The 12,645-nt window shown below is 50.1% G+C and overlaps 1 protein-coding gene across 1 annotated transcript in view; it reads right to left on the bottom strand.

The window, feature by feature from the left end:
• Positions 1 to 11,094: 11,094 nt before the first annotated feature.
• RS1 (retinoschisin 1) overlaps positions 11,095 to 12,645 on the bottom strand; it is a 42,807-nt gene continuing 41,256 nt past the window's right edge. The window contains exon 7 of the mRNA XM_085622649.1: positions 11,095 to 11,553. Within this exon, the coding sequence (XP_085478775.1) occupies positions 11,401 to 11,553 (153 nt within the window). The 3' untranslated portion in view covers positions 11,095 to 11,400. The remainder of the gene's footprint in view (positions 11,554 to 12,645) is intronic.

The raw sequence follows: 12,645 nt of genomic DNA, 5'->3' as shown, positions 1-12,645 counted from the left end.
TCCCCTCATGACCTCCTCCTCGGACTCCCTCCCTACCATCCTCCAACACTGCCCTTCATCTCTCTGTAGCCTCTTCCCCTCATGACCTCCTCCTCAGACTTCGTCCCTACCACCTTCCACCAGTGCCCCTCATCTCTCTGTAGCTCCTCCCCCATGACCTACCCCTCATACTCCCTCCCTACCACCCTCCACCAGGGCACCTCATCGCTCCAAATCCCCTTCCCCACATGACCTCCTCCTCGCATTTTCTCACTGCCACCCTCCACCATTGCCCCTCATCGCTCTATAGCCCCTCCCTCATGACCTCCTCCTCAAACTCCCTCACAAACAACCTCCACCAGTGCCCCTCATCTCTCCGTAGCTCCACCCCCATGACCTCCTCCTCAGATTCCCTCATTGCCACCCTCCACCAGTACCCCTCAGCACTCCATAGCCCCTCCCCCATGATGTCCCCCTCGGATTCCCTCATTGCCACCCTCCAACAGTGCCCATCATCTCTCCGTAACCCCTCTCTCGTATGCATTTTATTTGTTGTATAGCGTTACTCGTAGTGTAGGGTGTCTCAGTACTTTACATCACGCACACATTATGCAGAGACAATGAATCATACAAGTATGTAAATCAGCCTATAGGGAATGTCACATAAGCTAATGAGGATTACCAGGTGTAGGAATCACATGTCATCCATACTGCTGGGCAATATGTTTTAAGAGGGTTAGGTCTAGAGAAGCACAAACACAGGATGGTAGACCTGGCACATTGGCGCGGGTCTCCCTTCCATTTTTCGCTGTTGCCTCATATGTTTTTGCTGGTGTTAGTTGCTCAGGGCACTGTGCCACTGCTGTCCAGTGCCACAGTGCAAGTGCTCCCTATTGTAAATTGATGTATAAATTGTGATTCCATGATTGGTTGGCTTGGTGTACCTGTCAGACCCTAGTACAGTGCACCAGGAGTGCTCAGGGCTTGTAAATCCAAATACTGCTGGTGGGCTTGCAGCACTGGTTGTGCCACCCACAGAAGCAGCCTGTAAAAATGTATCTAAGGTCTGCCATTGCAGAGCCTGCGTGCAGTCTGGTACTGTCATACTGACTGGGCAAGTGCACCCACTTGCCAGTCCCTAAACCTTCCCTTTTCTTCATATAAGACACCCCTATGATAGGTCCAAGGGCAGGGTGCAATGTAAGGATAAGGTAGGACATGCCCTGGTGGGTGGGGCATGTTCTAATAGTGAATTACAGCCATTTTCGGTTTTCACTATTGCAAGGATACCGGTTCTCCATAGTCCAGAATGGGCAGTTTGGTTATTACATTTTATAATCCTAACTGACTCAGGGAACACGGTAGAAATTCGAATTTAGTTTGCGAGAACTCAGAATGATAACATACATCTTTTAGTGAAGTTGGTTTTAACATTCTGTGTTTGAAAATACCACTTTTAGAAAGTAGGTATTTTCTTGTCTAACCATTCAAATCTGCCTCTGCTAGGCTGTGTATTCCCTGTCTGGAGTTTGAGAGACAGGGCTGGGGAATTCCAGGAGTCAGGGTGAGGTGTCCCTGTGGTGAATAGAGAGATCTGCATCTAGATGGGAGGGAGGAGTTGCACCTGGGACCTGAATAGGGCTGTGCCTTCCCTCCACAATGCTGGCTCCACCTCCTGTGGTGCATCTGATGTCTCTGCCCTGCACTCTGAAAGGAAAGAAGGAGTCAGGTAAACAAAGTGCTCCAGGACTGACCAGAACCGGTTTGAACAAGGCAAAGGCCCCTCTGCCCTCAGAGGACAAAGGATTTTGGGGTATAAGTATTGGGACCCTGATCCCAAGAATTTAGATCACTTTGGGAAACAAGAAGAACCTCTGCTGAGGAGAGGATCCAAGAAGAAACTGAGGAGAGACTATCCCTGAAACTGGGGGATTGGCCTGCAGGGGTTGCCTACTGCCAAAGAGAGGAGAAAGGAACTTTGTGTGCACTTTTGCTCAACTTGTGAAGGATCTCCAAGGGCTTGGAAAAGAGCTTGCCTCCTGCTGAAGTCTCAGGAACAACAGACTTCACCCCCCAGCTCCCCAGAGTTCTTTGGAAGTGCCTGCTGCTGTTGTTGGGCCTTCTGAGGGACTGCGTGTCAAAAGGAGCTGGAAGTGCGACTCAAGAAGGAGAAGCGTGCCGCCGTCGGAGTTGTTGTTGTCGCATCTCGTAAAGTGTGTCGCCGCTGCAGCATCACATCGAGCGGAAGCGTCTCGCACCATCCAGTAAGTGTTTCGCAACGCCGAAGAAGCGTGTCGCCATCGCAGCCATCGTAGCTGACGCATTGCACCGCATCAAGAGAAGAGTCTCGCATCGAGGAAGAAGCGTGTCGCCATCGCAGCCATCGTAGTTGTCATATTGCACCACATCAAGAAAAGCGCCTCGCATCCACGGAGAAGCGTGCTGCCGTCGGAGCTGTTGTCGTCGCATCGCGTAAAGGGGTGTAGTCGCTGCAGCATCGCATCGAGCGGAAGCGTCTCGCAACGTCGGAGAAGAGTGCCGCTGCCAAGGCCGCTGTCATTGCATCGCGTAAGGTGTGTCGCTGCTGCAGCTGAAGCATCGAGTCGAGTCTTCTCGCAACATCGGAGAAGCATGCCGCATCTGAAAGATCTTCACGTCTTTATTTCTTTGCACCAAAAACTTTATCGCATCGCATCAACATCGTTGCAACACTTTCATTGCCCTGCGTGTCGCATCTAAAAGGTACATTGACTTAAAGTGTCGCATCTAAGAACTTAAGAGAACTAAGTTAAATTCTACCATCTAAAGTAACAGTATTGTGTGTTTTTGTCGCTTAATGGTCTTGTGGTAAATCTATATAAAGAATACTTATTTTTGATATAAAACCTGTGTGGTGTCCATCTGTAGTGTTGTCACTTGATTACTGTATGTGTTCACAAATGCTTTACACACTGCCTCTGAGATAAGCCTGTCTGCTCGTGCCAAGCTACCAAGGGGGTGAGCAGGGGTTATTTTAGGAGTGTACCCCCTTACCCTGACTGGAGGAGGAGGTCCCTATTTGTCACAAGTGCATACCTGTGCCAACTAGAGACCCCCAAGTCTAACATAGGATTTAAAGCATACCCCAGTGGTTGGGGGTTGGCTTTACTGATTAGAATGTATATCTGCCCAAACTCTTTATTGCAACATTAGAATTATAAAAGACTGGGATAATTTGAACTAACTAGCAATACAAATATATATATATATATATATATATATATATATATATATATATATATATATATATATATATATATATATATATATATATATATATATATATATATATATAACTATTCTGGTTTGAATACAGGTCTTTGATGACAGTCCATAGGTCACTGTCCTATGTTAGGATTGTAACTTCTGAACTGCAAGTAATCAAAGGATCTCTGTGACAAAGGCAGTAACCCACTGAGCTATCCACGTTAGCTACAGTTTATCTGCATTTAAAAACTACAAACAGACGAAAGATTGCTCTCCAGCAGGATTATTAATCCCCAGAGTTATCTGGACATTTTAATAGTTGTCGTGCATCCTTGGCAGAACCAGTCATGATGATGATACAAACGATTTAAACAAACGATTTGAATAAAATATACACAGCACACAAAGTATGTGTCTTGCTCACAGATGAAAAAAAACGCAACAATAGCCACACATTCTCTTACCTGCTCCTTACGAACTCTGTCACAGCCCGATCTGATAAACAGCTCAAGGGATCAGGAAGGTCAGGAAAATGAATCGGCAAAAACAAACTCCTCTTCATCAGCTGAAAAGAATGAAATATTCACGCAGCAGGGCGGTACACAAATCCAGTGCCAACGAAAGGATTTGTCACCTTCGCCATGCCCCTATTGTACCTGCACGAGTGCCCACCTTTCTAATAGGAGATGCGTGATTCGGGGTGCAAGCCCAGGCCCAATCACGCAACTCCTAAGGAAAGAAGAAAAATAACGTTCAGAGAACGTTTTAAATTGCAGTGGCCATTTTCTGTTGGCCTTGCTAATGTCACTGCCAGGGCCAAGGTTCATGTTTGGGTGGGCCAGGCTCATGTTTCACCCTCTAGAACCGGGCCTGCTCTACATGTGGCCCTAATCCCTAAATACACCATCAATGAGCCAGAATCCTAGGTTAATACCCCTCCTAGACTAATTTAGGTCTGGCTTGACAGCGCAGCTGGCTAAAGACCTATCAAATGACATCTCGACATGACCGATGATGAAGGACCCTGAAAACGATCCTTTGTATTCAACAGAATACAACACAACTATAACCAAATGTATACACGTAAAACGAGGTTCATTTAAGCAATTGTAATATCATTAACATGAAGTGCCACACAATAATCCACCATCTACTTTTGTGGCAAATAACTGAACAGATTTAGAATTTAGAAGATTTCATAACCCGTAATGAGAGCATATAGTCTGTCTACCATGCCTGTTGTGTCCTGCGAGACACGTTCTAGTGTCTCGACAGGCACTGTCTTAGTAGCCACTCCCCTATGGGAGTGGGCACACACACACCCCACACCCATCCATCACCGGCGTCACGCGTGACGTGACCCGGCCAATAAAAGGGGACCGAGTGCACGTGCTCGTGGCCAGTTGATTACCATTACTGACTGTGTCCGGGTCAGTCCTTTGCCAGCATGTGGGCCTCGGGCCCACAACACCACATTGGCGACGAGGCGGGTAACTGACCCCGCATGCCTGCTGCTCTCCTTCCTCGTTCTGCGTGGGGGAGGAATAAGCCTGGCAAGCGGCACCCCCGGAGAGCAGTCAACGACCACCCGTTACTACAGAGGGGTCTGTGCCCCTCGTGCCGCCCAGTCACCGCCTCCTAGACCTGCTGAGGACTAGCGGTGCCTGCACGGTGGCTCGCACTTCCCCATTGCCTGCACAAGAGCCATGGCCGTGCTGAGAGGGAGAAAAGGCTGCAGCCGCCCAGCGTCTGAATCGGCATTACAGAGGGGTTCACAGCAGATGTCCACACACGACCGCCACTGCAGCCCTGACGCCGGTCAACCCGACAGCTGAAGGACAGTGGCCCAGAAGGCAGACAGACGGGAAAAGGACTGCCGCTGCCAGCGCTGCGCTAGAAGCGCCCGTGCCCCTGGCTCCAGCCTGCCGAGGCCGAACTGACATGAGAGCGGAGCCCACCCGCATCAAAAGCAACTGCCGCTGGACCAGAGGTGAGCCACAGGGTCCGAGCCAGGGCACCGAGAACCGTCCGGCAGTGTGAGCCGGTGAAGAGGTGTGGCATCCCCTGAAGGGTGAAGGCAGGTTGCGCAGCCCAGAGGATTACTGCGGCTCTGCTGAAACTGCATCCCTGCGCGAGGTTCACGGTGGAAAGGGCAGGGTAGCGCGCTGAGAGCAGCACCCGCCCTGAGGAGGGAGGTAACCCCCGTTTGGCATCAAAGGAAATGCTCACCGGGCAGCAGGAAGAGTGAGTGGGGGGCTAGCCAGGCCGCGGATGATCGATATGGGGGCAAGGACATGGTTCCCCGCCCGCAACAAGCGAGAGCATCAGTGGGCCCAGTTTAAAAGTCAATGAGACTGGTGTAGCCCGCGTGCTCCACCCTCCCTCCCTACACCGACAGGACTGGAGTAAGAAACCTACCGGGAGAAGGGAAGGAGTTGCGGCTGTCCGACGGGAGGGCCTCCTGTGTGTGTGTGTAGGGGGCAGCTCGCAGGCAGAACAAGCGCGTGGCTGGCAGGCACAAAGACCTGAGGCCACACCCGCATGCCGCGAAGCCCTGCAGCGTTTGTAAAACGGCCGAGGCCGAACCAGACACAGCAAAGGTATTACCAGCCCAGGCAGCCTTCACTGAAAAGGGCCAAAGAGCAAGAGGGCTACCGGGCGCACAAATAACTGCAGCTGAGAGGCACCCAGGTCGAAGGTGCACCGGAAATAAAATAAAAGGATTTCAACAAAACAAATAGGGAATAGAGCCATGTAGGTGAAGTGATGAGGGGCAGCCGAGGTCACGAGAAAGTCCGTGCCGGCACACTCAGAGAAGAGTGCAGAAAGCGCAAGGCATTGGTTTCAAATGACTCAACACTGCCATCTAGTGGCCACTGTGCTGTACCGCGCCACTAAACGAAATACACTGCAACAAGGACTGCGACCAATCAAAGACTGTCAGGGCATACTTAGAATCCCTAGAGGGAGGCAGATCCAGGCAACCTAATGAGAAAAGAGAAGAGAAAAAGGACAATGGTGCCAGGCCACTACACAGCATTTGAGGATGAGGAAACAATGAGCAGGAAAGTGCCTGGAGTGCAGGAATGCAGCGCAGAGGCACCTGGGGCAACACAAAACCAACACAAAACAGATGGTACGGACAGTGAACAGGCTGGGAATGAAGGGACAGGCAAACCTCTAAGAAATTGTTATTAGAGTGTGAGCAGTGAGGAAGTAAGTACCCACCAGCAAGAGTGGACAACCAACCAGAAGTTTGACTGCATGGGCAGTCGCCCAGGAGAGCAAGACCTCCTCGAAGAGATGGGGAAATGCTGAAGGCATCAAGAAGAATCTCCATCGCCTCAACGAAGCCTGGAACAAGCCAAACGCAGCACAGTGTCCTCCCTCACACTGCCTCACGCCGGAGTCGTCAGTGACCCAAGGCTGACGAGAGGAGAGTCGCACACCGCAAGTGGACAGCCGCCACCACTAGCTCACTACTGCCCGCGGAAGCCATTCCCTGGAGAGGGAACACCCGGAGTAGGAACTTCAAGAAGCGGCCTAAAGAAGGAGCACCCAAGATGAGTGGCTGCTTGCCATGCAGCCGAGAAGAGCGACTGAAGGTTCGCCTGAATGGTCCGGAGACCATTGAAGTTAATGGGCCCGTTGGCCTGGTTAGAACATGGTGCATGTCACTGCACCCGAAGAAGAAGAGTGGAAATCGTGTCACCTAGAAGAGCTGGAGACACGCAAGTGCGTCAAAGACAAAGAGAGGAGAAGCATGAGGACTCGAAGCACCACAAGCCGAGAACACCTCCAAAGACACCAGACAGCCACTAAGGTGGACCGACGGCCCTGGTGACAGCACCAAGGGAGAACCACACGTAAGCCGCAGCAAGCGCAAACCGTGTTGCTCCCATCGCTTCACAGTGAGACCGTCTAGCCCCGAGTGTCGGCAGTTGGAGTTGAGTGGCATCCCTGCTCCTGACCGTAGATGCCAGAGGTGCAAGAGAAGATCCAGAAGAGGCAATCATGTGGCTACGACGTCCATCCAGAAGCTTAATCTCCTAGGTAATTGTCACCACCTGTCATCCAGGCCCAATGGCAGCTATGTCATCAGTGCCATGTGCATGACACCGCACTCAGCAAGAAAACGTGGAAGGGTGACCGGAGGGTCCGCACCAAGAATCAACTGAGGCAAAAAGGGAAAGTCATGATTGGCAGGGCCGGAAGATGAAGAGAACCCAAGCTACAACAGGAGTGAGTCCTGACACAGCGACAGCAAGGGAAGAGGATGATAGCCCGAGAAGGAACTGGCAGCCGCACAGCGGGAGTCCGAGAGTAAGCCGCACAGCCTGCGTGAACCGAGTCTCAAGCTTTACGTTTCTCAGCGTGTTCATCACTCCTCCGTCATCAAAGTTCCAACAGCCCAAGAAGCACAAGTTCACAAATGCCAGTGCCTCCCCAGAGAACATGGAGGTACCTGGCCACTCCCTGCCTCAGGTGATCGACTCCCGACTAAATGCCTGCATCCATCAAGGCAAGTCGTCACCCGCCATTGTCCAGATTCACCACACGGCTGGCAACGCCACCATGCCAGTCCTCATCAAGTGCGTCAACCGACACAATCTCGAAGACACATGGAGTGGAGTCCTACGCTATGGCCAAACTAGCCAACAAGAAAACTCAGAGGCTACCTGCTAACCTGGTCTGCTCCTGAACTGCGGCAGCGAGAGCATGTCCTGACCAAGATCCATACACCCTTGAGGTTTGTGCGAGAGACTGGCTACTAGCTCCTCGGCGGCTTGCAGCTGCCCACAGCCGGCACACACGCAGCCCCAATCGCAGCCTATCAGCAGTCCTGTGGCAAGCCCGAAGAAGGGCCTCCCCAGGCGGGAGAGCTGGAAAATACATTGTTCCCCCCGACAGGTCACCGGACACAGCAAGATAGCCTCATAGAGACTTACGGCTATACAGAAATAATCCAGTGAACTTTCACCATGGACTCCAACCATGATCTTGACGCACCCAGTTAATGAACAGTTGTTAATCACCACATACCATCCTCAAGGTCAGCGAAAGGAAGACAGCTGGGGCCAAAGGGCATGATTCCACAGACACATCACTAGAGTGCCGCGGACATCTTCGAGCAAGCATTCGTCTCCTGAATCACACAGGTTAAATGATGAAGGCCTGCCGAGATCATCCTGCTACCTTTGGAGTCACCAACCCTGGTCTGTTGTCTTCGGGATGCATGACCCGAGAAGCTGATGGACCCTGTGGTGTATATTTTCTTGTTATTTCTCCCTACAGGTTGGACTAGGGAACTTTTGTTTTTATTAATATTTGGGAGGAATGTTGTGTCCTGTGAGACACGTTCTAGTGTCTCGACAGGCACTGTCTTAGTAGCCGCTCCCCTATGGGAGTGGGCACACACACACCCCACACCCATCCATCACCGGCGTCACGCGTGACGTGACCCGGCCAATAAAAGGGGCCCGAGTGCACGTGCTCGTGGCCAGTTGATTGCCATTACTGACTGTGTCCGGGTCAGTCCTTTGCCAGCATGTGCCACACATGCCCATCACTGGCAGGTGACTACATAATCGGTTTCACAGCGAGCACGCCATACCGAGCACAAGTGGTGACTCACACTCCTCGAGGTATCTTCCATCGTTGGAAGGCTGTTCAACACGAGTGCTCGACCACACTGTTTGTTTATCTAAATGATTCTTCCTTCCTTTGACAGTAAGTGAGGAGGCCCACGCCTGACCCCCTGAGGAAGCGCAAAAGCTGTACTGGAAGGTATTTGGACAATCTGAAGCGCATGCCTTACTTTTTAAACGCCGACTAGCAAAAGCACTTCTTAAATTAATCGGACAGTACGCGCTTAAGTACATACTCAAAATGACCCCCCTACGTGCATTAATTAACAAGCACGCCACTTCCCGATGTGAGTTAAGCTTCATTAAATAGATGCAAACAAGCGCAGAAGCAGAACTGATAAACTACGTGCATTTTACAACAAACACGCTCTATTCTCTGTCTCCTTCGAGAACTAATCAGAAAAGTCCCCTCCTGGAATCGTCCATTAACCCCTTCCCCGCTCATGACGGAACCGCTCCGTCATGAGCCACGGTTGCCGTGTGCTAATGACGGAACGGTTCCGTCATGTCACGACCGTTGGCGGCCGCTCCGCCCACGCGGCGCTGTTTCCCCGCCTGTGCGGGGGGACAACGCAACTGGGCGGAGTCATGACGGAACCGTTCCGTCATGAGCACAGCTCAACTGTGGCTCATGACGGAGCGGCTCCGTCATGAGCACAGCGCCACCGCGCTGCCCCCCGCACCCCCCAGCGCCGCGGCGGAATTCCCGCCGCGGCGAAGGGGTTAACGCAGCAAGGCATCTGGCCAAAGCCTGAGTGCGATACCTAACAACAATATCCGCCTCATTTTAGTATTATGCAAGTTAGCACTAAAGCCGAATCATAAAGTAATGTTATTCAAACGAGCATGAACATGCTTTTCTAGTAATAGCATTAACCTAGACACACCGGTTTTAGCGGCTCACACGAGATCCACCGCACCGGCATATAAGAGACTACAAAGTGCTTTCAACCACCGCTAGCACATTCCTTAAACTAACAGGTGGAACTACATACCTTTTGATGGATGAATAGCACTGTGTGCCTTGCATACTATCCACCTCACAAAGTTGATGTTCATAAGAAGGCCGATAGGGACCCAGGTGGCCCCATTAACAGGTACAGCAATTAATGTGTGTTCCCTCACCCTTCCTGAATACTCTTTTCCAAATTAGTTAAAAACGACGATTTAGAAGCATCACCTTAGAAAGACATTGATCACAACAGATCTAAATTCATGTTCAATTAACGTGATAAACTGTCAGTATGGTCTTTTTACTTTTTTCTCTTTCTAGTTATAGGTACTATAGACCCATAACAACTGAGAAGAAGGGTAAGTGCCACCAATTCGGTAACCTGCATGACACCGGTCTTGAAGAAAGCCCGACGACCTGACAGGGCACCGAGAGGGCTGAAACATGTCGACCATCCACGTTTTTAAAGCAGGTGCTATAGAACAGTAGCCTTTCTAAATACGCACTGTCCTTTGATTTTATACTTGACCCATCACCAATAGAATAAAACACGTTGTTGAGTGATGGAGGTAATTTTAAACTCACTTTATTCACACTTTCACGATATCTGCTCACTGCTGCAATCACCAGTAGGTCTCCCTCCAAGTGGAGGCAAGCATATTGTAAGACCCAATGATGATGCTTTTCACGCAGGTACACAAGCGGAAAATCAAGATATAAAGCCACACTACCATTCATGTGAATGAGGGTTTTTTAAGATGGCTAACACCCCAGACCCTGGTAACAATACAGGACAAGTGATCCATTCTTCTATGATAACATGACTATTACCCGGAAGACGAATGGATCTCAGCTTCTGTCTCCCTTGATTGATTAAGAAATAAAGACCTATTGCTACTAATACTTTAAACTATAAATAGAGTGGTCTTTGTCTTTACCCCTAAGAGGGTTTCTCTAATATGCTATTTCCTGTTTTATGTATAATTCCGCCTTCTGTGGAATGCTTTTGTTGGAATGCATGAGGGCTATTTTACATCCAAAAGTAAACTCCGTCATCAAACATTACATTGTTTGTCTCATATAGGGATTTTAAATAGAAAATAATAGTCTGCTTTTGTGTGTTTTTTCACTGCACCACAACTGTTGGCTTTGCTAGTGTTTGTTGTCATGGTGGATGCCCACTGTAATATAAGGTTGAGATCGGCTGAACAGTTGGCAAAGGTGTGTGTTTAGCAGCTTTGAACAAATGGAGGGCACCGCTTGGTTTTTGATGCATTTAGTGCATATTTAATTCTAGTGTTCACATTACACAGATGACTCCACAGGTATTCACAGCAGCCTTGCATTAGACTTGAAACGACTACTGAGCTACCTTCAACATTTCCACACTGGTTGTCACATAGTATAGCTTCCTGTGACGTCACAAACGACAAAACAATGTCAAAAGGAACATATCTTCTTTTTATGCTTCCCGCTCCAAATTATTTGCGGACAGGCCCCACATTGCGGCTGATCACATTTGTAATCCGGAAAAGAAAGGGACTTCCGGCCCGCCCCCACGTCAGTCATGCGTCCTCACGCACATTTGCTCATGCACTCCAAGAGCTCCATTCTGATTGCAATGCGCACGTGCCATCCCAGCGGGATAATTCGGATGTAACGGGCCACAATCGGAGGGCGCAAGAAATTTTGGACAGATGACTGTCGATCAGAGTTTCCATAGAAGACCTGCAAACAAGACGGAAACAATTAAAATAAATAGGAACAGCAAGTGAGTTATGTCCACAGGCATGCATTAGGCAGTGTGATTTTTATTCCGATAGATCCCATCTGATGATATGCATCTTTCCTTAGCATGCAAATCACTAAACTGCAAAAGCAATTCTGTTTTTTATGTGTGGCAAATCAGGAAAACTGCACAAGCTGCAAATCAGAAAAGCCGCACCACATACCATCACTGCAATCAAAGATACTTTGTCATCACCACCATCAGGAGCTCAGTAAACACGTGCAACACAGAAACAACTAAGTGAGGGTGCCCCTCTCTTCCGGGTAGTGTTCTGTGCGTAGATTTTTGAGATTTAGGCATCCAACACCCAGTGACGTAGCTAGGTTGACATAGGCCCTAGTGCAAGCAAAGTAACTGGTCCCCCTCACTAGGGTGACATCCAGTGGTGGCTCCATCTCAATGGCGGAGGAGCGTTGCCCCGCTGCCTGGCTCCAAGCCAGCAAATGTAAAATAAAATGATGCTCTTGCATCGTTTTATTTTACATTCGCCTGCTCTGCCAGCGGTGTTGGGAGGGGCAGGGCTTAGGCATGGGAGGTGGGAGGTGGGAGAAGGAGTGCTACGTGCACTCTACTCCCTAAGTGCACATATGTGTTTTGGCCGGACCGTCTCAGGCCGACCAAAACACACATGCGCACTTAGGGCCTCTCCAGCCCAGCTGCATTGAGCAGCCGGAATGGAGAAACCCCACAGACTTCCTGGTCTGAGCAGGGCGTCTTTTCTGCCTCCTCAGACCAATCACTGCGCTGCTCTGCAGCACAGGGATTGGATGGTAGTTTGGGTCCCAGGGCCTGCTGGGACCCAGGAAAAGGAGAGGCGGCCAGCCGCGGCGGCAACAGGTAAGTTTTAGATATTTTTAAATATTGCATTCCCCACCCCCGCATGACCACACCCGCCTCACCACCCTTTATTACGGCCGCTGCAAGTTATTTTTTGGGTTTGTTTACCGGATTACCCTCCCCCCCTTGTCCCTTCGCCCCCACCCGCCCAACTGGTGCTTCTAGGCAGCAGCCGCAGCTGATTGCTGATGCCA

The sequence above is a fragment of the Triturus cristatus genome, chromosome 8 (assembly GCF_964204655.1).
Source record: "Triturus cristatus chromosome 8, aTriCri1.1, whole genome shotgun sequence".
NCBI lineage: Eukaryota > Metazoa > Chordata > Amphibia > Caudata > Salamandridae > Triturus > Triturus cristatus.
This window is presented reverse-complemented; position numbering and strand designations above follow the sequence as displayed.